Source organism: Aspergillus stella-maris, assembly GCF_047715825.1.
Source record: "Aspergillus stella-maris strain CBS 113639 unplaced genomic scaffold BDV14scaffold_24, whole genome shotgun sequence".
Taxonomy (NCBI): Eukaryota; Fungi; Ascomycota; class Eurotiomycetes; order Eurotiales; family Aspergillaceae; genus Aspergillus; species Aspergillus stella-maris.
In genome coordinates this window covers 147-27,065 of record NW_027396818.1, presented here as the reverse complement: position 1 = coordinate 27,065, position 26,919 = coordinate 147, and the positions used below count along the sequence as shown (strand labels likewise).

The 26,919-nt window shown below is 49.3% G+C and overlaps 9 protein-coding genes across 9 annotated transcripts; 6 read left to right on the top strand and 3 right to left on the bottom strand.

The window, feature by feature from the left end:
- The first annotated feature begins 312 nt into the window (after nt 1–312).
- Nucleotides 313–3,075, top strand: BDV14DRAFT_52517 (putative AP-2 adaptor complex subunit beta). The gene is made up of 5 exons (XM_073776962.1): nt 313–764; nt 822–897; nt 944–1,308; nt 1,356–1,784; nt 1,830–3,075. Exons 1-5 carry the CDS (start codon nt 523–525, stop codon nt 2,902–2,904), a joined length of 2,187 nt encoding a protein of 728 aa, XP_073628536.1. The 5' UTR covers nt 313–522; the 3' UTR covers nt 2,905–3,075.
- A 170-nt stretch (nt 3,076–3,245) lies between these two features.
- Nucleotides 3,246–4,579, bottom strand: cwc25 (U2-type spliceosomal complex subunit CWC25; the record flags this gene model as incomplete). Its single annotated transcript, XM_073771194.1, has 2 exons — nt 3,246–4,479; nt 4,554–4,579. 2 exons carry the CDS (start codon nt 4,577–4,579, stop codon nt 3,246–3,248), a joined length of 1,260 nt encoding a protein of 419 aa, XP_073628535.1.
- Nucleotides 4,580–5,856: 1,277 nt separating this feature from the next.
- On the top strand, nt 5,857–6,563 carry BDV14DRAFT_172259 (cold-shock protein). The gene is made up of 2 exons (XM_073768559.1): nt 5,857–6,012; nt 6,069–6,563. The coding sequence occupies exons 1-2, from the start codon at nt 5,946–5,948 to the stop codon at nt 6,293–6,295; spliced, it is 294 nt and encodes a 97-aa protein (XP_073628534.1). The 5' UTR covers nt 5,857–5,945; the 3' UTR covers nt 6,296–6,563.
- A 3,747-nt stretch (nt 6,564–10,310) lies between these two features.
- Nucleotides 10,311–11,063, top strand: BDV14DRAFT_199669 (uncharacterized protein; the record flags this gene model as incomplete). Its single annotated transcript, XM_073773337.1, has 1 exon — nt 10,311–11,063. One exon carries the CDS (start codon nt 10,311–10,313, stop codon nt 11,061–11,063), a length of 753 nt encoding a protein of 250 aa, XP_073628533.1.
- A 421-nt stretch (nt 11,064–11,484) lies between these two features.
- On the top strand, nt 11,485–12,601 carry BDV14DRAFT_199668 (uncharacterized protein; the record flags this gene model as incomplete). The annotated part of the gene is made up of 3 exons (XM_073773336.1): nt 11,485–11,768; nt 11,831–12,011; nt 12,080–12,601. 3 exons carry the CDS (start codon nt 11,485–11,487, stop codon nt 12,599–12,601), a joined length of 987 nt encoding a protein of 328 aa, XP_073628532.1.
- Nucleotides 12,602–13,158: 557 nt separating this feature from the next.
- On the bottom strand, nt 13,159–13,689 carry BDV14DRAFT_199667 (GFA family protein; the record flags this gene model as incomplete). Its single annotated transcript, XM_073773335.1, has 2 exons — nt 13,159–13,548; nt 13,624–13,689. The coding sequence occupies 2 exons, from the start codon at nt 13,687–13,689 to the stop codon at nt 13,159–13,161; spliced, it is 456 nt and encodes a 151-aa protein (XP_073628531.1).
- A 1,663-nt stretch (nt 13,690–15,352) lies between these two features.
- Nucleotides 15,353–16,336, top strand: BDV14DRAFT_199666 (uncharacterized protein; the record flags this gene model as incomplete). Its single annotated transcript, XM_073773334.1, has 2 exons — nt 15,353–15,520; nt 15,593–16,336. The coding sequence occupies 2 exons, from the start codon at nt 15,353–15,355 to the stop codon at nt 16,334–16,336; spliced, it is 912 nt and encodes a 303-aa protein (XP_073628530.1).
- Nucleotides 16,337–17,056: 720 nt separating this feature from the next.
- Nucleotides 17,057–19,805, top strand: BDV14DRAFT_189411 (glycoside hydrolase superfamily; the record flags this gene model as incomplete). Its single annotated transcript, XM_073771193.1, has 8 exons — nt 17,057–17,097; nt 17,181–17,398; nt 17,447–17,605; nt 17,669–17,863; nt 17,918–18,609; nt 18,641–19,222; nt 19,348–19,351; nt 19,474–19,805. 8 exons carry the CDS (start codon nt 17,057–17,059, stop codon nt 19,803–19,805), a joined length of 2,223 nt encoding a protein of 740 aa, XP_073628529.1.
- Nucleotides 19,806–20,465: 660 nt separating this feature from the next.
- On the bottom strand, nt 20,466–22,369 carry BDV14DRAFT_208586 (cytochrome P450 monooxygenase afumB; the record flags this gene model as incomplete). The annotated part of the gene is made up of 3 exons (XM_073775444.1): nt 20,466–20,768; nt 20,872–21,147; nt 21,244–22,369. The coding sequence occupies 3 exons, from the start codon at nt 22,364–22,366 to the stop codon at nt 20,575–20,577; spliced, it is 1,593 nt and encodes a 530-aa protein (XP_073628528.1). The 3' UTR covers nt 20,466–20,574.
- Nucleotides 22,370–26,919: the final 4,550 nt, after the last annotated feature.

The following is a 26,919-nucleotide window of genomic DNA, read 5'->3' as shown; positions in this document are numbered from 1 at the left end:
GCCACGCTGACATTTCCGGTGTTTGGACAGTCCGATCCGCTACCGTTGACACTCGCTGAAGGCATGGACGTTTCGCCGCACCGTGCTAGCTAAGGAGTCGCCTCGAAGCCATCCGTGCTACATCGATTATTCCTATACTTCTCTCGAAGAACCCGCGCAATCTGACAGTTTACGACGGTTTCCGATCGATCCTGATTCCCCCGCATCCTCCGCATAACGAACGAACCCTGTCGTGAAGTTCTATAATATCAGCCACAATGAGTTCCGCCGGGGGAGACGCAAAGCTGTTCGCTAGGGTACGTGGAGTCTCTATACTTGTCGCACTGGCCCTCTTTGTCGCGCAATAGTCTTAGCTATATCTGCCGGCGCCCGCATATCAGCTTGCCTGTGACCTCGTTCCTTATCCGCCTTGGTCTTCTTAGTCTTGCTGCCCCTCTTTGCTTTTACGATGCGGCGGTACTCTGCCTCTTGCATCTTCTCAACTATATCCTTTGATTATTGATACCCTCTGTTATCATCTCTATGTTTATTGCACCTTACGTACAGACTAGCTTACCACCATGGGTTCGATCTTCACAGGGCAAAGTCGCCGAGCTGCGACAGGAACTCAACAGCGGCGGCAAGAAAGACAAAAACTACTCGGCGAAAAAGATCGCGCTGAAGAAGATCGTTGCGAACATGACTATGAGCAATAACGACATGATCGCGTTGTTTCCGGATATCATCGACTGCATGAATCTGCCGAGCTTGGAGATTAAGAAGATGTATGTTAGACGGATGGACTTATGATGGGCTGGATACTGATACTCTGTTGTGACTAGGTGCTTCCTGTTCCTCGTCAACTACTCGCGGATGAAGCCGGAAATCGCGCTCAAGGCGCTCCCGATATTGGTTAATGTATGATACGCGCTCTCACTCGGAGGTCATGGCTAACTGGTTTCAGGATATGGAAGCGTCAAATCCGTTAGTCCGCGCTCTGGCGCTTCGAACAATCGCATATATCCACGTTCGAGAGTTTGTGGAGGCTACGGTCAATCCGCTCAAGGGTTTGATGCAAGATAATGATCCATATGTTCGCAAAACGGCCGCCTTTTGCGTCGCGAAACTCTACGAGCATGACCGGAAGATGGTCGAGGCGTCTGATTTGATTGACCGCTTGAACTCGATGCTGAAAGACGAGAATCCGACAGTCGTATCAAGTGTTTTGGCGTCATTAACGGACATCTGGGGACGCAGCGAAACCATTTCTTTGACGATCGACTATTCGAGTGCGTCCAAGCTGGTATCTATCCTGCCAGACTGCTCAGAGTATGTACCTTCCAGCCAGTTTTCGTGGTAGTTGCTAACATGAGCAGATGGGGTCAATCGTACATCCTCGAAGCCCTCATGGCCTACGTTCCACAAGATTCCGCCGAAGCTCTGCTATTAGCGGAACGTGTCGCTCCTCGTCTCTCCCACCAAAATTCCGCCGTCGTACTTACTTCCATTCGTGTCATTCTTTACCTCATGAACTACATCTCCGAAGAGCGCCATGTATCATCACTATCCAAGAAGCTGTCACCACCTCTCGTGACGCTCTTGTCCAAACCGCCGGAGGTACAATATCTTGTGCTCCGTAATGCTATTCTCATTCTACAGAAGAGACCAGAAGTCCTGCGGAACGACATCCGGGTTTTCTTTTGTAACTACAACGATCCTATTTACGTCAAGGTGACCAAGCTCGAGTTGATATTCATGTTGACCACCAAGGAAAACATCTCGGTTGTGCTGGCAGAGCTGAGAGAGTGAGTTTCCACATCTGAAAGTGAAGGGTTCCGCTAATAAGGTAGATATGCTACCGAGATCGACGTTCACTTTGTGCGGAAAGCCGTTCGGGCTATCGGAAAGCTCGCCATCAAGATCGAGTCGGCCGCCAAACAGTGCATCGACTGCCTTTTGGAACTGGTCAACGCCAAAGTCCCATACATCGTTCAAGAAGCGACCGTTGTCATCCGCAACATCTTCCGCAAATACCCCAACCAATACGAAACCATCATCGGCCAAGTGATCCAAAACATCGACGAGCTCGACGAACCAGAAGCCAAAGCCGCCATCATCTGGATCATCGGCCAATACGCCGACCGTATCGAAAACTCCGCAGACCTGCTCCAGGACTACCTCGCGACCTTCCACGACGAGACCATCGAAGTCCAACTCGCCCTCCTAACAGCAACAGTCAAACTCTTCATCCAGCGCCCAACAAAAGGCCAACAACTCGTCCCACAGGTGCTTAAATGGTGTACCGAGGAAACAGACGACCCGGACCTTCGCGACAGAGGCTACATGTACTGGCGCCTCCTCTCCTCAGACCCAACAACAGCCCGGCAGGTAGTGATGGGCCAGAAACCACCCATCTCCGCCGAAAGCGAGAAACTCGACTCCCGCACCCTCGAAGAACTCTGCCTTAACGTCGGCACTCTGGCAACAGTCTACCTCAAGCCCGTACAGCAGGTCTTCCGCTCCGCACGAACAAGAAGACTCCAATATAGCCCATGCCTCCAGAAAAACCCCGAGGATTACAGCACCCCAGCCTTCCAGATCCCTGTCAATGTCTCTGCTCCGAACCCTATTACTTCACCAACAGCAGCAATGGCAGCCTCAAACGGTTCAGCATTAATACAACCCGGCGCCGGTACGGATACGGGTAACACCAGCGCAGCCGTCAACGCAGCAGATAATTACTTCAATAGCGTGGCCGTTGGAACGCAGCAGATGGCTGCGCTTGATCTTGGTGGTCGTGAGGATGGAGGGTTCGGTGGTGGGGGCGCCATGGAGACGCAGTATGTTGTTAATCAGAGCCAGCAGCAGGCTTACCAGCCTCATTTGGCGGGTGGTGCGGCGACGGGGGAGCTTTTGTTGCTTTGATGGGTTGATTGATGTGGTGGGAATGATGTGGTGATGGGATGGGATTGGGGAGGTGGTGTATATATCCACTGTAACTTATTATATTTTCTGGCGATATGGTTTATGGGATGTTGTGTCCTTTGGCTATTGGAGCTAATATATCCGATTACTTTTATACATAGCGGAATTGCTTATTTTCTTTGAGAACAAGATTTGTATCGGGGTTGACCATTCTTGCTGAATGTAATTCTTGAGTTGTGATTATGCCATAAGACAATGATCTCAATCTGGGTATGTAGTAGGTAGAATGTATGCACTATAAGCAATGCGCATGACAAGAAGAAGAAAGTAGAATGAACCGTTTAATCCTCCTCCATCTTCGCCAACCCGCCCTTACTCCGCCGGATCCGCTCATCCAGACTATCCTCCTGTAACTGCCGGTGCAAACCTGACATGAACTGTCCGCGGTCTGATCTCCGCTTATCGTCTTCCTCACGTTGCTTATCTTCGATGGCAGTGACTTCTGCAACACGCTGCCGACGTGTACTTTCCATATCCTGTGCGTTTGACTGCATCTCTGCTAGTCGGCGCTGGCGCTGCTCTTCTAGGTCTTGGGCTTGTTGGGTTGGAGCTGTGGAGGCTGGTTGCCTGTCTCGGTATCCGTCTCGTCGGTCGTTGTTGCGGCTGTATCTGTCTTTATTGTCTCTCCGGTAGTCACCATCGCGATCTCGGTCTCGGTCTCTGTTGTCTCTTCTATCTCTGTCGTCTCGGCGGCGGTCGCTGTTGTATCGAGGGGAAGCGGACCTGCGAGAGCCTCGATCGCGGTCGTGCCGATCTTCGCGGTCTCTGTCTCGGCGACTGCTCGAGTGGTGGACTCTTTCTCCGCGCTCTTCCCGATCCTCATCGCAATCTCTGTGACTCCTTCGGTCATCCCGGTCTCTATCATCTCTGTCTCGGCGGCGGCGATCATCTCGGTCTCGGTCCTCCCTTGGAGATCTTGACCGTGACCTCCTCCGATGCCGATGGCTATGACGATCCCGATCCCGATGAGAATCGCGATGTGAACGATCCCCACCAAATCTCCTCCTCGAACTCCTCTCCTTATCCTTCCCCCTCCTCTCCTCGCGTTCCTGCCTGCGGACCGACTCCTTGACAGCCATCTCATAAGCCGCCTGTTCCCTCTTCTTAATCTCCAACAACGGATCACTCATAACCTTCACCATCGTATCCCTCGTATTATGCACGACAGGCGGGAGCGCCGCTCCAGAACCCACAGGTACATCCCCGCCCTTCCCAAGTTTCTTACTCTCATCGCCCTTGAGTAGAATCCCGTCAATCCTTCTCTTCCCCAATAAATACCCCTCCATCTCTTCAGCGACGTGTCCTGATGCGCCCGACGGCTCCTGATACATCCAGTCGACGCGCGACTGGCGCGCTGCGCCACCGGAGGATTCTTGCAGGCGCTGCAGCTCTTGGATTTGGCGCTCTTCATCGCGCTCGCGGCGGAGTTGGTCTATGCGCTTGCGTTCTTCTAAAGCGCGCTTTTCTTCAGACCAGACGCGCTCTTGGTTTCGGAGGAGGGAGGGGTGCCATGATCTGTTAGGAAGAGTTAGTGTTGGTTCTTGTTTAGTTGAAGGGGAGGAGGGGGAGTGAAGGATAGGGGAGCATACTTCTTCAGATTGAGATCGCCACCCATCTTGACGGTTGTTCACCTAACGGTGGTCGTTGAAGGAAGTTGAGTTAAGCTTGCAATGTTTCGGGCTGGCTGGGCTGGAGGATTAAGTTCCGTATTGGGAAGGAAGCCCACGTGACTTCAGAGGCTTGTCGGAGCATACTGCCGCCCGTTACCGCCTGCCCCTACGGGTCGACCTCGCTTAGTCATACATTAGTCAGGTAGAGTTATGTTAACTTAGCTAGGCGGCCATACCAGCCACCCAATGGAAGGACATCCATCGCTTCCCTCAAGGCTGGATTGCCATGAGACATTACTGCCTCAGGCTGCTGCAGTGTCACTCTAACTAACTAACTAGTAAGTTAACTAACCTGACCTCATCCTTACAGCCTTAGCGTCTCAGGCACTAAACTTGGCTTCGGCGTTTGCTCGGCTGTACCATCTACCGGAGTCCTGCACCTACTCCGGTCCATGCAATATAATCTGACCGCCCGAGGTTCCTATTGTTTTGATTATAGCACTCGGCATCACTTTGATCGTGAAACAAGGGCAAGCTACTCCGTACTACTATCGGAATCACATCCCAAATCAAGAGTAGACAAGCATACGGCCAAGACTACAAACTATGATCCTTAGGGCTCGCATCGAGCTCGTGATCCTGCACACTTACCTGAGCCTCGCTACGAGGCCATACTCTCTATAGAGCACGCTGCTCAGCTTCAAATCCGTGAGATCTCGCTACGAGGCCTTCCCAAGAAGCCAGCATAGTCACGGTCCCAATCCAGAGATAGCTTCAATCACAAGCCATCGGGGTACCGCATCTCAAACTCGTATCTGCAAAAGAGAAAATGCCTCACGCCAAGCCCAACCCGCATCTTAATGATCCTGCACTATGACGATGGGCTGATCAATCTCAAGCAAAAAAGTGGCTGCGTGGCATGAGCCGGGCAGCCAAAGCTCGCAGGAAAGGCCTCGACCAGCATCGAAGTCTCCAAAAAAGAGTGAAAGCCCAACTGCCTCGGGGAGATCAGTCGATCATTGCATCATCGGCCTCACCAGCCAATCGCCACAGTTAGAATGTGCAGAAAATTGGCCCCAAACGCGCGGGGAAGAGGCACTTATCGACGTTATCGCCGTATCGGGGGCTCACTTATCGCTGTTTATCGTCATTTTGGGTCTGCAGGGAAACCTTGCCGAGGACCGGGAAGTTTCGGATGATATCACCTGTGGCGGACTCGCGTGCTCCGGGTATACTTCTACCACGGGCTGTCAGTAGGTATAAGTAGCTGGGATGTCCGTTGATTTATGAGAATATCTTTCACAAGAAAAAAGACAAAACCGAAAATCAAAAAAAAAACTCTCTTGAATCTCTACATTCATCTCCATATCAATGTCTGCCCCGGCTGTCGCTATCGCTCTACCCACCCACCTCAAGTCGCCGTCCTCGCCTATTCTCTGTATGTCTTCTCTCCTCACCTAATCCTTATTCACATCACAAAACTAACCAATACAGCAAAATCAACCCCCGCCATGTCCTCCAACCGCCAATTCGGAACCATCAAGTGGTACAACGACGAGCAGGGCTTCGGCTTCATCACATCGGACTTTGGCGGCGAGCTGATGGTCCGCTCGCAGACGGTCATCCCTGTTGGAACGCTAAAGGAGGGAATGAAGGTCTCGTATGAGGCTGTGCAGGGGCAGATTCTGCTCATGGCTGATCAGGTGCAGCCGGAGGAATAGAAGGCTGTTCAGTGGATGATGGGGGTGACGTTGGACTGAATTTGGGTATTTGCATTGGATTGGATTTGGGATTTTTTTTATGGTTATGGCTATAGCGACCTTGGTTTTTGGATTATGATTCTCAATTGATACCACTTTTTCAACCTCGTTTGGGGTCTTTATCATTGCCGTGCCTGTTCTAAGTAGACGACTCAAAAGAGTAAATAGAGAACAACGCTTTCATCCTATTTTCTTTTTTTCTTACGTTAAATTCAGCACATACTATTCCCCTTTCAACCGTAGAAATTACACAAGCTCGACCCCCCTCATCGAGAGCTGGCTGCTGCAAAGCAGATGCTCCGTTCGCCCGCCTCATGCTCAAACCCGACATTTCCCGAGCGGAGTATAAATCCACCATAGCACAGCAGTGAGCACGTAATACATTCCCACCTCACTCACCCAGACAGTCTCATTCTCATTATCAAGCCACATCCATGCCGGTATGGGCTGACTGCGAGTAAACTACTCTGTGGACACTCCAGATCTCTAATAGCAAGAGAGTTATTAACGTTCTACTGTCGCGTGGTCAGGGTCAGGCGCTTGGTTGAGGCGGGGGTCTGATGATTCCCCGCGGTTTTCGTTTACCCCGCGTTTATCCAATGGTAAGGTGGAGATTAGATACTCTATAGATAAGCAATACGTGTACCTTGTTTGTTGAGTATGGGGGTTTTGAACTAAGGTGGGATTGAGTAATAGCTTGGGGGTGAAGATTGAGGAATCGCGTGCGAGGTCGAGGATAAAGACTTGAGTGAGAGGGCTGTGCATGGACCTAGAGTCTAGGGCCAGGGCCGAATACTGACTTTGAGCTTGGAAATCGAGGATCCATGTACGAGTCTGGTCGAGGAAATTGACTCGATTCGAAATTAGTACTTGGTTCTAAATGGCCTGATTTGTACTCGAATCCTCGGCGCTTGGACTCGAGGTAGGTAACAGATTTTCGTACTCAAGTGTTGAGGATAGAAGATTGAGTACAAGAACCAAGTACTGGCTTCGAGGATCAGAGCACAAGTCTCAGGGGAAAGAGTCGAGTATAAAATTTGAGTGCTTGACTTGATTCTTCGGTACTTGGAGTCGCATTTGATTCATTGAGCTTCGGTGTCCCTGATTCCTCGATATTTTCCAATCCTTGATACCCTCGAATCCTCGATACTCTCAATACCTTAATTTTCTCGACTCCTCGATATCCTCAATCCGTCGACGCCTTCGGACTAGACCTTGAACTCGGTGCTCTCAAACCTCGACATCGGACTCCTAATGCTTCGAAAAACCAAGTACGAGCCAAAATACTATCGTTTGGTTTACAGATTGACTCATGAGGGTCGCGCCACAGAGATGCCCCGGCAAGACAAGATAGTAACCGCAAATGCACTGGTGGAAAGACAGGTATGTTTTAGCTAGTTTCCATGGTATGGGTCGCCAGTCGCCGAGGCCACGGGCATGGATCTTCTACCTCACCTCAGCAACGTATCTTCGTGCCCCAGCCCAGCACCAAGTCTTTAGCTGAGACAGTACATGTAGAAGGAGCGCAGCTTGACTCCCAGTCGCTGGACTGCGTACCTTACTCCATTTTCGATTTTATCTTCAACCTCAGTAAAGATAATGAGATAGAATAATCTGCGCGGCGCCAAGAGGGATACCGAGATAAAAAGCTAAAAGAAGGTCACTACCATGGCATTAGTTCGATAAACGTTCACATAGTCAGAAATATGTCGTAAGCATACAAAGGCGATACCCATGTGTCCGGTTGTTCCGGACACCATTGTTCGGCGGTAAGGCTAATGCTTATCGCGATGAACGACGTCAGACTCAGGGATGACATTGCCTTTGACTAACATAAGCCTAGCAAGGATTCTTTCATCTTAATCCTGACTTTGCAGATCCTTGAAAGAAGTCATTAAGGTTAACCCAGGGAACCAGCTTTGCGGGACGGGTGCCTGCCTGAGGCGCGTTACCTAATCAGCATTGCCCTAACTTCCAACCTACAACCTCGATGTCTGACAGATGAAGTAAGCGAGCATCGCTTTTGAACTTCTTATCGGTCTGGAAGGGGGTTTAGACTGGTATTACAACCGGATCGCCCTCTGTCGCATCGTAAATTCTAAACAGCTGAGTCAACAGCAAGATTTGTGCATCAGTACAGAGGAGGCACGTGACGGGGGCTTCACTTATACTTCACTATCAACAACTATGTAGAGGAGCTGACCTAGATGATCAGAATAGATGCTCCTTGAAGAATAGAACTACTGTAGTACTGGAACAAGATTTACGAAGAGTTTCCAGTAGAGAAACCAAGTGGAATTGTAAGATACTGATCCTCTCCCCGTGACAAACTTGGCTAGCAAACATACCAGGAAAAGGTACAAGCAGAACAAGCACAACTACAGGGCGATGAACAAGAAGTGTACTATATCAAAGAAGACAAGATAATGGCTCTTCAAGTATCAGTACTTGGAACTCACGACGAATGCAAGGGTCTTCTAGCCCTATACAATGAGGAAATAGATGGATGTGATGCCGTAATACAGTCCTGCTAAGATAACAAACCTTTCATTCATCAGCTGTGAGATAAAGAGCTTAGTAATTTGCCCAAGGAGTGCATTGTTGAGGAGCTGAGATTGAGAAGATGCGAAAAGGGGCAAATGTCTCGATCATCGTTGACCGCGTTCAGGCCGCGAGGCGTAACAGGGTCGACTAGCATTGTACGGAACACAAAGCTGGTAAAGTCCCTTTGCGTGCATAATAGTTCAAAAGCTTATTGAGACAGCTAAGAGATAGGAGTTTTGATAGAAGCTGAATGGGGAACTGGGGGAGCAGGCCCGGAGGGGCAAGCGTGTGCGTAGGAGCTGACGGCCGGGAAGGTTTCAGCCAAGCAACGAACAGTCCAGCGCTCGTACACCAACACTCATTAGCATCTTGCTGAAGAGAAAGAAAGGAATAATAATATATTGGTTTAACTTTTAGCTTTGTTGATTCCATAAGATGGTGGTTTGGAATATCGTTTCCGCAGGATAGCGCACCAGCGTCGCAGCGCTGTTTGCTGTCTTGGAGGTGAAAATGGAAAAAGCAAATACTGCCAAAGACTTAAAGCTCTCAAAATAGAAACCCTCAATAGCATGTTTAGCTGATACTCTATTGTGAATGTAGTGTTCTGTGTCTCTGTATGAACTGGCCTCCTTCTTCACCCAGCACTTTGGGCGTTCGTATCCTACGCCTATACCCCCACACAACTACTATAGTCATAGGTATCTCTATTAAGTTGTATACGTCTGATTTTGCATTTGTTTTTATGTTATTGTCATCGACAGGTTCTGGCGGGGTATGGAGTGTAGGGCAGATGTGGAAGCCCAGTATAGCCTCTACCTGAGACCGTTTGACACACCTATTGTTCACTGCACGATAAAGCCACAAACTCCCATCATCAAAGCAATGCAAGACAAAGAATTGAACATATATCAGGAGCCTGAGTTATTGAGCGGCTATGCTGTTAGATATGATGCTCTACCTCCTTTTCTCTCTCTACCCTATCCTCAACTCTTGCTTGACATTATCCAGTGTCCCCAGCGACGAAAATGACTCTGCAAGATCTCCACGAGCCAGGGAGCTCCTCCCATTATGAGGGCTTGCATGATACATTAAACGGAAGTCCTTCGAGCGAGGTCAGCACCGCGTTGGGAGTTGACCCGTCCACATCGCCCACCTCCCTACCATTCGTTCACCCGCATTCCAATCAACCCACGTCTATCAATGAGCAGCTTATGTAAGTTCATGGAGGTGAAGCCTACGATCATGCTGCGAATGGTTCAACTGCAATAGAACCATCCTGCCATCCCACACCGTCCACACACCCAAGCAGCGGACGCTCCGACCCAAACCCGAATGACTCCTCCGACCAAAACCCCAGTAGCTCCTCCGAGGATGATTCCGAAGATATACTGGAAGAGCTCTCGCCGATCTAATCATCCGGAACATCTGAAACATGATCCCTGGCCATATCATCACCCCGAGCGACGAAGAGCAGCGGTGGCGGACGGTGAAAGGCATCTACGACGCACTTGAAAGGGGTGACGAGACCTACGAGCTCGATAGAAATGCGATGCGAGACTTGGTGAACTTTCACAAAGATGATTCCCAGCCACTTCGTTCGTGGAACGTGGAGTTACTGGCGAGGGTGGGCGACTTGGCAGGGAGGGTATTCCAGACTGTCAAGTGTGCCGCAATCAAGAAGGGCATTACAGAGTTCAACCAATTGACAAGAAACATTGTGAAGAGACTCAACACCGGACTAAGGCTCCAGGGGCTCAGTGTACCTGTACCCAATGATTTGCTCGTCGAATTTACCGAGGAGGAGCCGAGCGACGTGCCCAAGACGAACAAGGAGAACGACAAACCACTTTTTGAGGCGCTTAAGGACTGCCTAAAAGACCTCAACAAAAATATGAACGAAGCGAGAAAGCCTCTCACAGTCGACACTGTTCACCTGGTTGCTCGTTTGACTTTGATGCGAAATTCGTTGTTTCACGGGCGAGCAGGGACCACGAAGAGAAAGCTGCATGGAGTCCAGCCGAAGGGGGAGCTTAAAAAGGTTCTTGACGAAGAACTGGAGCTGCTAAATAAGGACTGGATCGAGTGGAAGGAGTATACGGTCAGAATGGCGGACTTCTATTATGACTTTGCTTGCTGGAACGAGAACGAGAATGATGCTGAAAACACGCCACCGAACAGTACCTGAGGTGTGATACATGCTAGGATAGCGTTGGGCTGTTGGGACTTGCCAGGTAGATTACCGGAGTGTTTATTGGTGCTTTAACAGCCAGATTGATAGCCTTTGTATGCATTGTGTCTATCTTTGTCTCCTCTCTACGGTCTAGATGGTGTCATAAAGAGCTGTAGCAATTTGAAAGCAACGTCGAGCTCACAAAGAGCAATAATTAGAATAAGGCGTCGGCTAATGCTCGGTCTGTGATCCAACTCATATGTATATATATTCGAAACCTTGTTCTTCTGATCTCATTTCATACCATTCTATTCGGTTTTCTGTTTACTTTTTCCATTTTTCCACTCTCTTTTCTCTGGCTTTGATTTCTTTCTCTACGTTCCTTTCCAAACAACTTTTTTTTTTTTTACCTTCTTCCTTCGTCGTGGATCATACCATGGCGAACTTGAGTAAGCGCATGAGCAACCTCGCTAAACCTCGCCAGGATCCAAAGATCGGAGACAAGGAGCCCGGATGGTACCATGCACCAAATGGAGAGCGTTACTATGGGTTGGGTGAGGTATTCGAGAAAGGGTACACTCACGCCGGCTCCATATATGTTCGCGTCAAGCCGATCTTAAGAAAGTCCAGCAGGAAGTACCAATTTTTCAACCTCCTGACTGACGAAGACATGCCCAACGACTGCAAGCCGCGGTACCTATTCCAGAACGCTGATACGCAGTGGGTCGACAAATTCCCCCGGTTCAGTCGCTCGCTCCTGGGTCCTACGTTGCACCTAACAGAAGAAAATACCGAGGCGTCGGGAAAGTCGTCCGTCCGAACGCAGCAGGGCCTATACCGGAGATGCACGAACCGCCGTACCAGTTCTTCTGCATTTACAGCCAGATGAACATCCCCGACAGCGATATGCCGCGCGCTGCATACCCCGGCAATGCGGAAACCCAGAACAATCCAAACACCAGGGTATGTGAGGCAGACCTGACCGGGACAAGGTGGTATGGCCTCCCTCTTATACTCTACGACCACCAAAGCTCGGCGAGGAACAGATCGGAGCTTACATTGCGCCTGATGGGCAGTGGTATGCCGGCGCTGGAAGAACCGTTGCAGTTGGTACGAATGACGCGATGAGAAGGTACATCTTCGTGGAGCCGATACCCGGGAAGCATGGTGGTGATTATGATTTTTTCCATCCAGTAACAAATGAGTTGATGAGGAAATTCTGGGCCCTGCGACGACCAGGACGAAGGCGGACACCCTGCAGATTCGTGGCAGGGAGAAGAAGACTCCCCTTTTCGCGCCGCTGGCGTGCGTTCCCGCACATTGAATGTATGCCGAAAGTCGGCGAGGAGTACCCTGGCCGGTATCTTCCGCCTAATGCGCCAAAGCGAGATGTCTACATTGGGGTTGGCAGGGTTGTGAAGACGGGGCTGACGGGGCGCGGAGGTTTCTTTGTGGAGGTTGTACCAAAGCCAGGTAAGCATGAGGGCAACTATCAGTTCTTCGACCCCTTTACTGGCAAGGACATGCCCGCTGAATACTTGCCTCAGCCTTAGTCGGGCCTGAGGATGGGCGCGATGGGAAAGGTCCTTTTTTTGTTCTTGTATCTATATCGAGCCTGGAGCTTTTTCTGACTGTATATAGAATTACTAAAAAAGTACATAAACGATGAAACTTAAAAAAGGCCTTTTTGACTGCCACAAAATAACATACTGCCTTGTTCTCATTGCGTTCCTAATGTATTCACTCTGTATACCGAGGAAACATCACCTATTAGGTAGTCGGTATTCGGTGAAGACAACTCATCTCGACATCTTGTGTTCAGGAAAAACGATGAGTATGAAAAAACAGTCAAGATTAATCATCGCGTAGGGCTCTCAACCCACGAAAATCCCCAGTATCTGCGGCTGAGCTGCAGCTGACCGCGCAACAAGCATCCTCCAAGCAGGCGCCATGTCTCAGCTGGACCCCAATCAGAACGAACCCCAAAGCACCAACTCACGAAGCCAAATGCCCCAAACTCCGCATCACTAGCATCAACCCAATAAGACTCCCCAAAATACGCCCTAGAAACAACCATAGCAAAAGCTTAACCCCTTCCCTCCCCTCCACCCTACTGATCCTCCCCATCCCCATTCCCCGACCCCGGCAACATCCCCCCAAACTGCTTCACCCCCTCAAGCGCACACAACCACCCCACACGCCCCTCCGTATAAATCTCCGCAGCAGGCTTATACCTCTCCACAACGTCCTCGTCAAACAACCCCCCACGCACAACAGTCGTCCCGTTAACTTCCCCCGAGGGCTTCGCGCCAACCCCATAAAGCGGCGTGCCGCATTCCGGACAGAAATAGTTCTTGATCAGGTTGCCGCTGTCTGCGCCCTTGCGGATTTCTTTGGGCGTGCCGGGCCCGAGGACGCGGATGGCGTCGCTTTTGAAGATGAAGCTGTAGCTGAAGAGCGTGCTTGTGAGTTTTCGGCAGTCGGTGCAGTGGCAGAGGCCCTGAATGGTTATTCTTGTTAGTCAGGTGGAGTGTTCTGGGGTTGAGGGGTTTCATGTAGGTAGGTGGGATCTCACGGCTATGAGGGGTGGGCTGGTATATTCGATTTTGATGTTACCGCAGAAGCAGCTGCCGATGGCCATTTTAGGGTTGTGCGTAGTATGAAAGAGGGATTCCTGGATGGAGTATTGACTCTTGGGAAGTAAGGTTATCTTTGAGATCTCTGGATAGATCTCTTGGGTTGAGCTTATCAGGTATACATATGTGTTAGTAGCCGGCCTGATAATGCAGAGGTCAGCTCGGGTTGAATACTCGGCCCCGGTAGGTGTAGTACTCCACCCTAGGTACATGTTGAGCTGAGGCTGAGTGCTTACAAAGACTGCTCTCAATATTAATAATTCCACCAAAAGCAGTTGTTGGGAATTTAGCCTGCGTACCTATCCTCTCAAAGTATAATTTGACAGAACTATGTCACAAAACTGTTGATACATAGCGAGCAGTATATAGCGCAGTCCATTGCATGAACAATATCACGTGATTTATGTACATAACATCCTCAACAATTGCATCATCAGTCATCTCAACACTTTTGAAATTGGACTTTGGAATGGATCTTGGAACGCCATTACTCTCGCCGAGGCTTCGGTCATCGATGGTTGCCGGGGAGCATCACGTGTTATTAGAACACTAAGCCTCGCCTCGAAAGTACTTAGTGACACTGCGCTTCTAGTCAAACTACACCCGGATGGACCCGTAATGCACTGCCTTCCATAAGTAGGCTTGCGATTGAGGCAATCGACGAATGGTCGTAATACCCAAGTGGAGTCAATCTGCAGGCTTGGGGCAAGTTTGACTGAGCCTATAATCCCTTGATCTTCTACTTAGGCTTTCCGAGAGCTTCACCGGCTAGCAGAAAACTCAATAAGAGATCGCACGGGCAGATACATTCCCGTCCACAAGCGCTTCTACCTCATTCGGATCGAACAGGATTCGTCTACTGCAGAAGCGCAGTCAAGCAGAAATACACATACTGAAGCGGATACCTCAAATGCAAGACACCCTGCTCTAGCACGAAAGCACCGAGGACCTCCTACTCGACGTCATTGCGGAAATCGGGTCGAGAGCAAAGGAGATTTGATAGAATTTAAGACAGTCTTAGATGGTGTCGCGGAGATGTTGAAGGGGACGAGGAGAGGTTCTTGGATACGGCGCCGATTAGGGTTGGTGCTGTTGGCGACCTGAGACTTGTGTTGCAGGGTTCGACTGGTTATTGCCCAATTCTAAGATTGGCACGCATGGTTCCTCAGCCGAGTAGATTACTGATTGAGGGGGATTGGGAAGGAGAAAGAGTTCTTTATTGAATGAAGCGGCGTATAAAGTGTTCTTTCAAGCTCTTTGTTCTAATCGGCGAAACTGAAACTGGACAAAGATGACCGTAAGCGTAATTGCAAGAAATCGACAGCGTAATATAACGTCTGCCCGGTATTACCTATTCTTTGTTGGTATTTTCTGTTTTTTTGAAGACTATTTGGGAGTATCGATACGGCTTCCATTGGAATCATAGCTCCTTCTTTTTATGTTATAACAATGCTATATTATGAAAGGCCTAAGATAATGGCCAAAGAGCATAGTAGAATAACATAGAGAGTATGTGAAAGACCAATTGTTAGATTTACCCCATGGAAGACTTACCAAAGACAAGGAACTAATATTTATGCCTAGGATCCCCTCACTGAACCATAGCCAAGAGCTATTCACCTACGAAGACTAAACCTTCGAGATTGACTATCCCCTCCAAAAGCCAAGATGTCTAACGAAATGAAGAGCTGTCCACCTGCAGAGCACGTAGCCAAAGTGCTCGACAAGAAGAACATCGACAATGTCTTCTTCGGCCTCCGAGCCCTAGATCTAGTCGGGAGAGCAGTCGAGTGTGACCAGATGCTCGAGTTCGTGGTCCCAGACGAGCAACTCAATGTAAGTGAACATCTATCTACATATATGTACCCTCTCAACTGTGAGTTCTTGACTAAACAAGTGGCAATACAGGAAGCAATTGAAGTCCTCAAATCCGAAAACATCGAACCATGCAACGACTCCAACTGCATCATGACCCTTCCAACATGCGGCCCCAATACAAGCTACTGGTGGCGAGAATTCGACAATCCCGAGGACGAGGAAAACGCACCTTACATTCTCTGCCCAGCAGCCCATTTCCACACCGAGAAATTGCCCATCTTCAGCGATGGCGACTCCCCGACTGATGTTCTCATCCTGAACAAGAAATCAGAAACCATCTGGTGGCTGCCTGACTTCAACATCGGCGAAAGTATAACTCTCACCAATGACTCCGCGCTCCCTGCCTTTGTTGAAGAAGGCTGCGAGGGGCCCTGGCCAGCGGATTCGTACGGGGTTAAGATCCTGAAGCCTTCGGCTTTCACGGAGGCCGTGATTCGCCTCCTTGCGTTCCATCTGGATTTGCCTGTTCATAATATTTATCATTTCATGCTTACTTGTGTTATGGACCTCCGGAAGGACGATGGCACGGACGTGAAGAAGGGTCTTGACGAGAGATTTCGGAAGTACTGGTCTGAGCAGTGCAGGAATCCGTTCGAGGTAGCTTCGTACAAGGCGCTTTCGGAGATAAGGGGGAATGAGACGAAGAGTGGACAGTTTCCGACCCCGCTAGAGAGGTGCTACTTGAGGACCCAGCAGGGGGAGAAGAAATCTTCGAGGTCGATAGTATTAAGAGGTATCAATCTGGATCACGTTAGTCTTAACCTAAGGGAATAGGGACTGAGATCTGTGGTGCCTTGAGCAGATTGTTGCATAGTCGACGTGATGTCGGTTGATTTAGATGTTGGATCTTTATATTGCGCTTTGACTATAACTTAGAAAATGGATATAAAATATAGAAATAACGGCATGCTAGACGCTCTGTCTGTAGTAGAAACCCAAACCAACCTTTTTACACGTACATGAATACGCCTGGAAATCAAGCCAACATTGACCCTAGATTTAAACTAATGCTAGGGGTAAAGCCTTGGACTAAGTTACAGGGATGTATAAAAGCATTGGCAAATCTAGCCCCCAACCAAGGTAGCAGGTATAGTCATGGCAGGTTTTCGCTGAGCTGAAGGACCCTTACCGCTGTCTGCCTGTCTTGATAGGTCATAGATAGGAATAAGGCTCATACATATCGTCTCTCCGCCCTGGTTTGACAAACAATGTCCAGACCATGAAAGACTAGTTGAAATGTAGACCATAGTAAACGATGCTACGATTGGAGGGGGTTCCTAGAGGCCATACCCAATAAGATAGCAGAAACAATCCATCAAGAGACGCCCAGACGGGCCCAGAGCGGCCCCGAAAGACTAGGGAGATGGTCCTGCATAAGCAAGTCCAGGCACAGCCTAATCACCAAGGCCAGGCCATTGGTGGTAGCCCTAACGGCCGCTGCTTGGCACCGTTGATTGGACAATTCATGTCTGTGACCAGGGGTATTATTATAGCATGGTGCCCTCTTTGGGGGCTGAATCTGAAGATGTGCCTGAGTAGCGTTGCAGTAGGGCTGTGGTAACCTGCATTAGTGCGATGTCTAGTTCTTCAGCGTTGGGTGCGGCTGTTTGAGGCTTAGACAATACTCGCAGGACGATCAGTTTCATATACTGGGTCAATATGGGAAGACTATGGCTGGCCTATACATAGGCCCACGCTTTGGTCGCGCTGATGCCGGGATATCGATCGTGGAAAAGATGCTGCAGTCGATGGAGTACAACACTGCTTCTCTGAGCGCTCTCCAAACTTGTAACTCAACAGCACAAGACGCTATCGGACTTGCAATCTCGACCAACGGTGACCTTAGCAGCATTCAAGGACTTCTTGCGCAATGAAGGGACGGAGAGTGCCCGTCTGACTCTGACGAAAGCACCGAGGTGTCCGATACCACTGTCCCCAAAGCGCCAACAACCGTTGCCACTTCAGGTCTGCGTCGCGGAACCCCAATTCTGCGGGCTCGCGCAGCTACCTGCGAAACAACACAAGTCGGTATGGGCGACTCATGTACAGTGTTAGCGGAGTGATGTGGCATATCCGGCGATGGCTTTATGGATTACAATGACGAAGATCTTTATTCGACGCTGGTCGAAGGGCAACATGTCTGCTGCTCGGAGGGAGACCTGCCAGACTTCTCGCCCGATCCTTTTGGAAATGGAACCTGCTACACGCATCAGGTCCAAACTGGCGAGCCGTGCGCTTTCCTAGCCGCTGAATGGAGCCTCAAACAGGAAGACCTGGAGACGTTCAACGAGGATACCTGGGGTTGACGCGGATGCGAGTCCCTACAGGCCAGCCTCAATATCTGCCTGAGCAAAGGCGACCCTCCATTTCCTGCGCCCATTCCAAATGCCATATGTGGCCCTCAAGTTCCTGGTACCGAGATTGCAAACGACTCATCATCGGCAGGATGGGCGCTGCTAAACCCCTGCCCGCTCGACGCCTGCTGCAACATCAATGGCTGGTGCGGGATAACCCCTGAATTTTGCGAATATGAGGACTCTGGAGCTCCTGGAACCGGCATCTGCGTCAGCAACTGCGGAAAAACAGTGGTAAATGACGATGTCGCCCCCGACCAATTCTCGAAAGTCGGATACTTCCTTGCCAGCAATCTCAATCGTGAGTGTCTGACGATGAATGCCTACGAGATCAAGGGAAGTGACTACACCCACATTCAATTTGCCTTTGGTAATATCAACGACGACTTTTCTATCGGCCTGATGGAAGGCGACGAACACCAATTTGCATACTTCAAGACAATGAGGTCTCTGAAGCGAGTTATTTCGTTTGGAGGATGGGACTTTAGCACATTCCCCGATACTTACCACATCTTCCGCAACGGAGTCAAGGAGGAGAACCGAGAAACAATTGCACAGAATGTCGTCGACTTCGTAAACGAACATGGCCTCGATGGGGTCGACTTTGACTGGGAGTGCCCTGGTGCCCCTGACATTCCTGGCATCCCACCTGGAGAGGAGGAAGAGGGAAAACGATATCTGGAATTCCTCAAGGTGGTGCGAGAGAAGCTGCCCGAGGGGAAAGAGTCTGTTGATGGCTGCACCTGCTTCATCTTGGTGTCTTCAGGGGTTTCCCATCCAGGAGATTGGCGCCCTAGTCGACTACATTGTCTTTATGATCTATGACCTTCGAGGCCAGTGGGACTATGGCAGCAACGATCCACCACTGAGTTGCCCCTATGGAAACTGCCTGAGATCGCACGTCAACTCGACTGAGACTGAGTATGACCTGGCAATGATAACCAAGGCGCAGGTGCAGACAAGGAAGCTTATGGTCGGGGTGAGCAGCTACGGTCGCTCCTTCGAAATGAGTGAAGCTGGATGCACTGGGCCAACTTGCACATACACAGGCAATGGTGCTGCAGAAGGCCGATGTACTAAGACCCCTGGATATCTAGCAAACGCAGAGATCAACGAACTCCTCGATGATAACGACGGTGCGTCTCATACGTACGATGAAGACAGTGATTCGGACATTATGGTCTACAACTACAACCAATGGGTCGCCTACATGACCGACGAAACGCGTGACAGGAGAATCAAAGGGTACAGCGGAATGAACATGGGAGGTTCCGTGGAGTGGTCAATAGATTTGCAGAGGTTCACTGTACCCCTGGTACCCCCTGGTACCCCCTGGTACCCCCTGGGGGAATTTTCTTTCCAGTCCCTGAAGAGATAGATATCATGGAATTCTGCTCGGAGCCAGACTGGGACACTATGTCCATGTTAGAGGCAAGTGAGTAACGCAATGTCTCAGGGTACCTGGACTATTTCTTCGGGGAAGCCAGAGGGGGAGATACAAGCAAGTGGCGGCAACCTCCATTCTCAAAATGCCCAAACTGACGTTATGTCTTCCAGGTAATTGGGTCACGCATTTATTCAATGGAACTGATGAGATGAGCTGTGATTTGTTCCCTGACGGTCCATGCGATTTCCCAAATCCGGACACCTGTGAAGAGATGAAGGACAACTCACCCTCGCTGTACTGGGCTCAATTCGTTGCCACAAACTACTTCCAGCACATTGAGCAGTATGGTTCCATGTTTGACGCTGAAGTCCTGGGGACCTTGCTTGACGTCAAACAATTGGTGGAAGACTTCCCCATAAAGACGTCGGAGTTGTCTCAATCATCAAACATCTTTGGCATTTTCTCAGGGGCATTGGGGTTGCTGGTACTGCGGTTGGTTTAATACCTGGCCTCCCGGGAGGCGAGGCAGCCGCTGCTACTTTAGACGGCGTTGGAAGTATGTTCGGCATAATGGGAGATTTACTGGAGGAAGAGGAACCTGACAGTGGTGAAAACGAGCTGGAGGACGCGCTACACGCTCAACTGAGCGTCATTTGGGACGCCGGATGAAGCTCAGCTCAAAAAACGCTGATTGCAATATTTGAGACGGGCGACATGAAGGGTATTCCAGACAATCTCAAGTCTGGGTGAGTGTCATTGAAGCGCTTACTAAGGGCTTGCTGAACCTCCAACGACAGCATCCTCAGCGGAAGCTGGTTTCTTCTCTTTTCTACTACCGGACCAAGAGCAGCAAGATGAAACGAGTGGCCCGGAGTACGAAGCATACACAGAAATCACTGCCCACATTAATACGATTTGGCTGGCTATACAGGCCAGCAAAAACCCTATGCTGACGTGCCGCCGACTGATGGTGTTCGCCCTATACCTTCCAGTTGTATTTATCAATCTCTTAGAGAGATGGAAACCACGGTTTCTAGCAGTACTAGCTTGCTTCTTTGCATTGTCTGCGAAATTGAGTGACATTTGGTGGATCGGAGACACCGCGCAGAGAAACGTCCTTGCTATTGTGGATACGCTTGGACCTGAATACAAAGATGTTATGGCCTGGCCTCTCGACGTGGCTAGATCTCATTGATTGTTCATTCATTCATTGATCCATGTATATGTGTAAGGCGTGGCCAAGTTCAATATGGACCCGAAACCAGCACTTATCAACCGCACGTGCCATCTGTAGCCTCTCTTGCATCTTCCTCAGCAGGCACCATGTCCACAAGAACCCCATGCTTGTTGAACAAATTCAAGTCAATCTTCTCCGTCCACGGGCGCGCGTCCCTATTCCTGATCTGACTATACGTCTGGACGATCCTAATCGTTATATACGATGCCTGAAGAAGAGCGTATTGCTCTATGGAACCACATTGTCACCGAATTAGCAAATGATCCAGGGCGCTACCCCCATTTCAACGCAATGAGAGATAGCAGGGGTGAAAGAAATAGAGCAGACCTACGCCCAGGACAAACCCTCGGCCCCATACTAAACGGAATATACCCCAGCGCTGGCTCAGCCCTCAAACTTCTTGCCTCCCATCTCTCAGGACGGAACTCGTGCGCGTCGGCCCCGAAGGTCTTCGTACTACGATGGCTTGCCCACGACGAGTATATCACATTTTCACCTTTATGGACGAGAATTGCAGATTTGCCGTCCTTGCCGCCGCCAGAGGGAAGCCATGTGTCGCGGTTTGCGGTGCGGGCGTTTATGGGAACGGGGGCGATGAGGCGCATTGCTGGTTTTTGGACGTGTTAGCTATAGTAGGTACTCAATAATAGGTGTCCAATTTGTGTATGGTCAGTGCTTGTGCTACAGGTAGGTACTAGCTAACCTTCATTGAAGATGTGCGAGAGATACGGAATCTTGCGGAGCATCTCGTACGTGGGCTTCTCAGTGTCGAATGTATCAATGATCTCTTTTCGTAGCTTTGCGTAGACGGTTTCGTGCCGGGCAAGGAAATAGAAGGTTGATGAGAGGAGGCTTGCGACCGAGTCTGTGCCTGCGATGAGTACCAGGACTATCTCGTCGCGGACATGGTCGATATCATTGTTCTTGTCTAGCATGAGCTGTTGGAGGTTGGTATGGATCTCTGGCTTCGAGGTAATCTCCTTGTTGTTAGCTTGTATTTGTATCCGCTGACTTCGCGACGCAAATTCGTCCTTGACGACACGCTCAACGAAGTCTTTCACATTGCGACAGGCCTTTTGGAAATCTTTCTTTCCGAGGAGATGGTGGAGAGGTCCCAGGAATGCATTTCTTGCCATGACTCGCTTCGCGTGTATCAATGATTCGACGAACTGTTTCTTGTCTGCCGTTTGAAAGGGGCTAAGCGCATCGGTTCCAACACCCATGGCAAGCATGCTATTGACGTCGAGGATCAATTTCAGAAACAGTTGTTGGAGCTCAACTGCATGTTGGTCTCCAGGCCCAGTAGACGCACTTTGGAGTAAAGCCTGGAACCCAGCTTCCTGCGCATTTGAGCTGAAAAGCTGTCGTGCCCGGGAAAACATATCTGTATACAAGGCGCGAACAGCCTTCCAGTGCTCCCCATCTTGCACGAATATGCTTTCTCCTGCTATTGGTCGGAATAGGTGAGCGCGGACATCAACACTGTTGAAGTCGGCGAACGCAGTTACCAGAATGTGTCGGATGTTACAGGGATCTCTGGTGATGTAGACGCGTCGGTGTAAGATTCGAGAGGAGTAAGTGTCTCCATACTGCGTGAAAGAGGCAGACATGTTATCCAGCACAGCTTTGCGGTAGAAGTGCTTGATGGAGGGGTAAATGTTGAATAGACCCAGTATGTCCCAGGGCCGCTGGGCAGCAGGCTTTGCACAGTCGTGCTTCTTGGCTATTGTGCTCCGCAATTTCCATTGCTTGATGCACTCGAGGGTGTAGAGGATAGTATAATAGAAAGCTAGTGTGAATGCCGCTATGTAGCCGGATACCATCATTTTCGCTGTTGGCGGTTGCACATGCAGTTGCCGTGTCTAGGTCGGCATTATGTGACGTGACTGGCAATTTATATTTGTGCTTCTGTCTGTGTGAATTGCCTAGTCAGTAGTAGGAGATAGATAAGTCTAACCTCAGAAAAACCTGTAACAGGGGTATCCTGGCCTCGATGGACAGGTTGTTGCTGCGGGACATCAGCCAAGTAGCTGGCCCGGGCTTATGATAGATCTCGAGAGGTACTGGCTTGCTCCATAAGCAAGCTCCGAGTCCAGGAGTTCGATGCGATTTCAAGGGCTGCTCTGGCGGGGCAGGGCCTTGATGAATGGTCCAGCTGCTAAGGCTGAGGAGAGAGGGGCAGTGCTTTTGATTCCGGAGGTCCGAATCATGCTGACTGGCAATATCCCTGGTCAAGGTGCATGAGGAGAAAAGCAACCAAATGGCCCACATTTTGGGGCCATGAACTGAGGCATCCTGTGTGGATGTTCTCGAGCAAATGACTCTGATTGCTTTTGCATATGTGCTGCATAGACAGACTTTTCGGTCTGGTTCCAAAGAGATAAATCTCGGTGGAATGCACCCTGGAATAGAGGACGGATCAAGCACTCTTGGTGACGTGGCGCGGTTGTATTTTCCGGATGCCCTGGCGAAAGAAATACGCACCTATGCATAGGCATTCTCGAAACTTTAGCTGACTTGAAGGAAAATATCGAATCGTCCTCCATGTCAGCGGCCGCTTCTTCCTAGCGAAGGTTTGAGATGAAATGTCTCGAGATTAACGGGAAGGTGCGCGGATGGCGTCGTTCTTTCTATTAAAAATCGAATAGTGACATTCTTCCTATGCCTTTGTATGGTGAATTTATGGTGTTTTGAGGAGCATAAAACATGAGAGCTGAAATGGACACTGCTTCAAGTCGGAAATGTCACAAAAATCTTTATCCATATCATGTAGGAGGGATGAATGCGTAAACAAAATAATCTGCGAAACTTGTGATAAGGTAATAGGAATTCGCGCTTTCTTCGTGTTTCCCTATAACCTAGTAGGCCGGTGTTTGGTATGACTCGAGACGGAGTATCTTTCCCTGGACAACTGATAGCCTCTCATAGCCTCTTTAAAAATCACGACATCAAATACAGGCTAACTATTTTCAAACCAGTAGTAGCCCTCCTTAAAGTTCCATTGACATTGGTACTCGTGGCTCGGTCGCAGGTGTAGCGAACACCAAAGGTCTAGCGTGATTTCCCTCAGGCTCTCCTGGATCTCAATTAAGGACTTATTTCCCCATATGGGTGGTCAATTCCAGCGAGTATTATCTCGTTTCAGTGATTGCTGCCTAGTTAGCCCTAAACCGATACCTATAGGTCGCTGACAGGGAATCTCGGTTTCGTTTAGTAGCGGCCGATCAGGAACGCCGATCGTTCTTTGAGGTATACATATACTTTTTTCACGTTTTCAAAGGATCTCAAGCTCTTTGACATTTCTTGTCGAATGAGCTAGAGATATCTATCCTTAAGCCCCCCTTTCCCCCCCCACCAGAGATACTAGTGTTCCATGAGCAACTTCTTGACAAAGGTCTATTAATATAGAACCAGATGCCGCCGACTTTGAGACATCCTTTGTTTTGGGCATTACGAAGTCAACTTGGCCGCCCTTTATCTCTACTCTTCCTTTCCCTGTCATCTTCTTTAATTTCTTGTTTGCAGCCTCCCAACAGCATGACAATCTTAACAGCGAGTATGATGTATACGGGGTTGGGATGGAGTGAGTCTTTTGTTCTTATAGCATGTTAATTACTCGCGTTAATATAACTAGAAATCGAGCCTTATGCATATACGAGTGGTCGGTGGTTGCGGCATGATAAAATAGAGACTAATTCGCGCTATATCCAATTCAACTTTGGTGCTCTTTGTATCAAACGCAAGGCGTTGATTCGTGGATTCTGATGAAGTTGTTGTCATATTCAGGTTCTCAAAACCAGGAACCGAAAGCTAAGCTCCGGAACTGATTAATATGTGACTAAGAAAACAGTAAACAACATCAGAGTTCCATGGAATTGATGGAACCTGCAACAGAGCTGGTAAAAGATAAAATAACTTTAAGGTTAATCTGGCTATTTAACCATGATTAATAAAGGGAGTTCTTTTAACTAATATAGTTAAAAGGATAGGTCGCTTGGCATGCAAATAGCCAATATACAGCGCTGCCCTCCTCCAAGCACTTAGTAGGCTATGTTAGTGTAGCTGGGATAGCCCTTACTCTGCCCTCCTTCCCTGTATTTCGTGACATGTTCCAGCCACTATGGAGCCCAGCCAGGCGCCACATAAGTAATATAGACCCGTGGGCGCTTTAGTGTTTTCTCTCCTTATTAACCTTCCTGGTGTTCTAATGCAGGCTATCTAACCCTAAATTATTGCGCCCAGGTGTCGCGATTGTTACGGTGGGCGGTGTACCTGGATGGGTTCGATTGTCTATGTAGGGGTCTTCCTGTAAAGTGGACTCTGTGTGTCAAGATTACAAGAGACGCAAGCATTATTAAAGACAATATTTGTAAAATTATTAGGAATGGGAGAGGGAAAGAGCATAGCTAAGTTAGGCAAGGCAGCAAAAAACTCCTTTTGTTTTGTTCTTTTTAGGCCACTTGATACCTTAAAAGTAAAGGAAGGCTGCTCGTGAGTCACTGCTTCTTAAACCCTAAGTAGAACCTTAAAAGATAGAAAAATCAGCTTGAATATCTTGAGAAGCTAGGCAAAAAAAAGAAATAGATTAAGCCCCAAATTTAACTACACGGTTGCCCTGCACCTGGAAGAATTCAGCGCCCCCTTTCCCCCCTTTCGCTCCTTGTAGGCGGCGGTCTCACAGATGCTTCTTGCTCTGAATGGTATTTTGTATGAAACGTATGTTCCTACACTACTTACAGCATCTCTAACTACGTACCCATAGTGCTAGCCAATTACGTCTACTGCGCAATAGAAAATACTACAGTGACAAAAGATGCAAAGAACGTCTCGGTCACACGTTCATGACTTTGTTTCACATCCTTGTTGCGACTGCCGCTGCCCTCGTTAGTGTTGGGGCCGGCGGTCTAGCAAGTACCGAGCCGGAACCCAGCGACCTAACTCATGTCAAAGTGTGCGTGGCGCTGCTTGAGGTATCTTGGGGGTGTTGGTCATATGGGCTCTATGGGCGCTGATACACTATAATTGGGGGACTCGGGGAAGTTGTCGAGGCGACGCGGTCAGTTCGGCCAGAGACACGGTAAGTGGTGAGGCTTGTCTTACACCGACCCTAATACTAATAAAATTCTGCACATACTAGCTTCATTACGCGGTCTTCATATCCCTCGCCCTGATTGAGGTCCAATTGGTATATCTTCTCGTGGCGGACTATACATAGCGTGCAGACCTCAATCCTGCCACTGGCTCTCTGGCTGCGCGGTTTCTTCCGGAGCTTGTTGCTACCTTGGTTTTGGTCTTTGCTGGTTTCAAATCTCTTTAAACCCGTCAAAGTGCGGATACTAGGAGTCCGTGGGTCTGACTAAGTTGACTGTCTTGAATCGGGATCTGTGGCAGATTTCCTGGGAAGGATGCGTCACAGCAGTCCACTACTAGTTAACTGCCGGTTACTTGTCCGTTCGATGGAACTGACTACAATTTTCTTTCTCAGATTTCAATATGTGTGGTAGTGCACATCAAGAAAATAATAGGTGATAGGTTGAACTAGGCATCTTAATGCACAACCTCCTCACCAAGCAAGTCCCAACATCTCAAAATACGACAACAAAACATCACAATACTCATCAACATCAGAGATAGCAGCATCCTCCTCACCCGGAATCCAATTAACCCCAATATCACCAAGCACCGAGCCTCCATTTTCCATTATCACCACCGTCCTGCGGAATGGCATCCCATCCCGGCCCAGCAGTAGGATCCTTAGCAAAATTAGCCCAGAGAGGCTGCATGTACTGGCTGAGCTCAATAAAACCCTCGTTAGAAGCAATCACACCATAGGTATAAAGACGAAAATGGCCTCTGATGCGTGAGTTGCGCCTTGGTCGGGGAATGTATTTTCTTGGATAGACGCCGAGAAGCGGTAGCGCCAGACTGGGGATGCTGCGGTATCAGTGTCGGTATTAGTATCAAGCGAGGAACGGGTCGCGGTTGCATTGACGATTGCGCCACTGGGGCAGGTAAAGGCTATATCGGTTACGGTTCTGTGGGAGACGTTGGTTAATGGGTAGCATGTTTTCTGGGTGCTTTATATACTCTGGAGGGGGTTTCAGGGAAGGTGCAAGGGTTGAAATACCGGCTTAGATCAATCAATGTTAGCGCGCTCTCAAGATGAAGCTTGTCCTGTACCTCGTTCAAGATATGTCGGGAACTCGGAGGTGAGCGATCGCCCTGAGAAGCCCTTGGATTCTCTATCTAGAAGGCGATCGGTGGAAAGTCAGTGGTGCGGAGAGCACGTGACCGCCAGCTGATGCCTGAGGCTATCTCAACACACCCCCCTCAGCGGCGGGGCCAAAATGAAGCCATAGATACATCCTCTTTGGGTAGA

Excerpts from the sequence above, each read along its gene's own strand:
- BDV14DRAFT_52517 (XM_073776962.1), top strand. The coding sequence starts at position 523 with ATGTTTATTGCACCTTACGTACAGACTAGCTTACCACCATGGGTTCGA. Across the intron at positions 898-943 it reads CGCTCCCGATATTGGTTAAT|GATATGGAAGCGTCAAATCC; the intron begins GTATGATACGCG and ends AACTGGTTTCAG. Across the intron at positions 1,309-1,355 it reads ATCCTGCCAGACTGCTCAGA|ATGGGGTCAATCGTACATCC; the intron begins GTATGTACCTTC and ends TAACATGAGCAG.
- BDV14DRAFT_172259 (XM_073768559.1), top strand. The coding sequence starts at position 5,946 with ATGTCTGCCCCGGCTGTCGCTATCGCTCTACCCACCCACCTCAAGTCG. Across the intron at positions 6,013-6,068 it reads GCCGTCCTCGCCTATTCTCT|CAAAATCAACCCCCGCCATG; the intron begins GTATGTCTTCTC and ends TAACCAATACAG.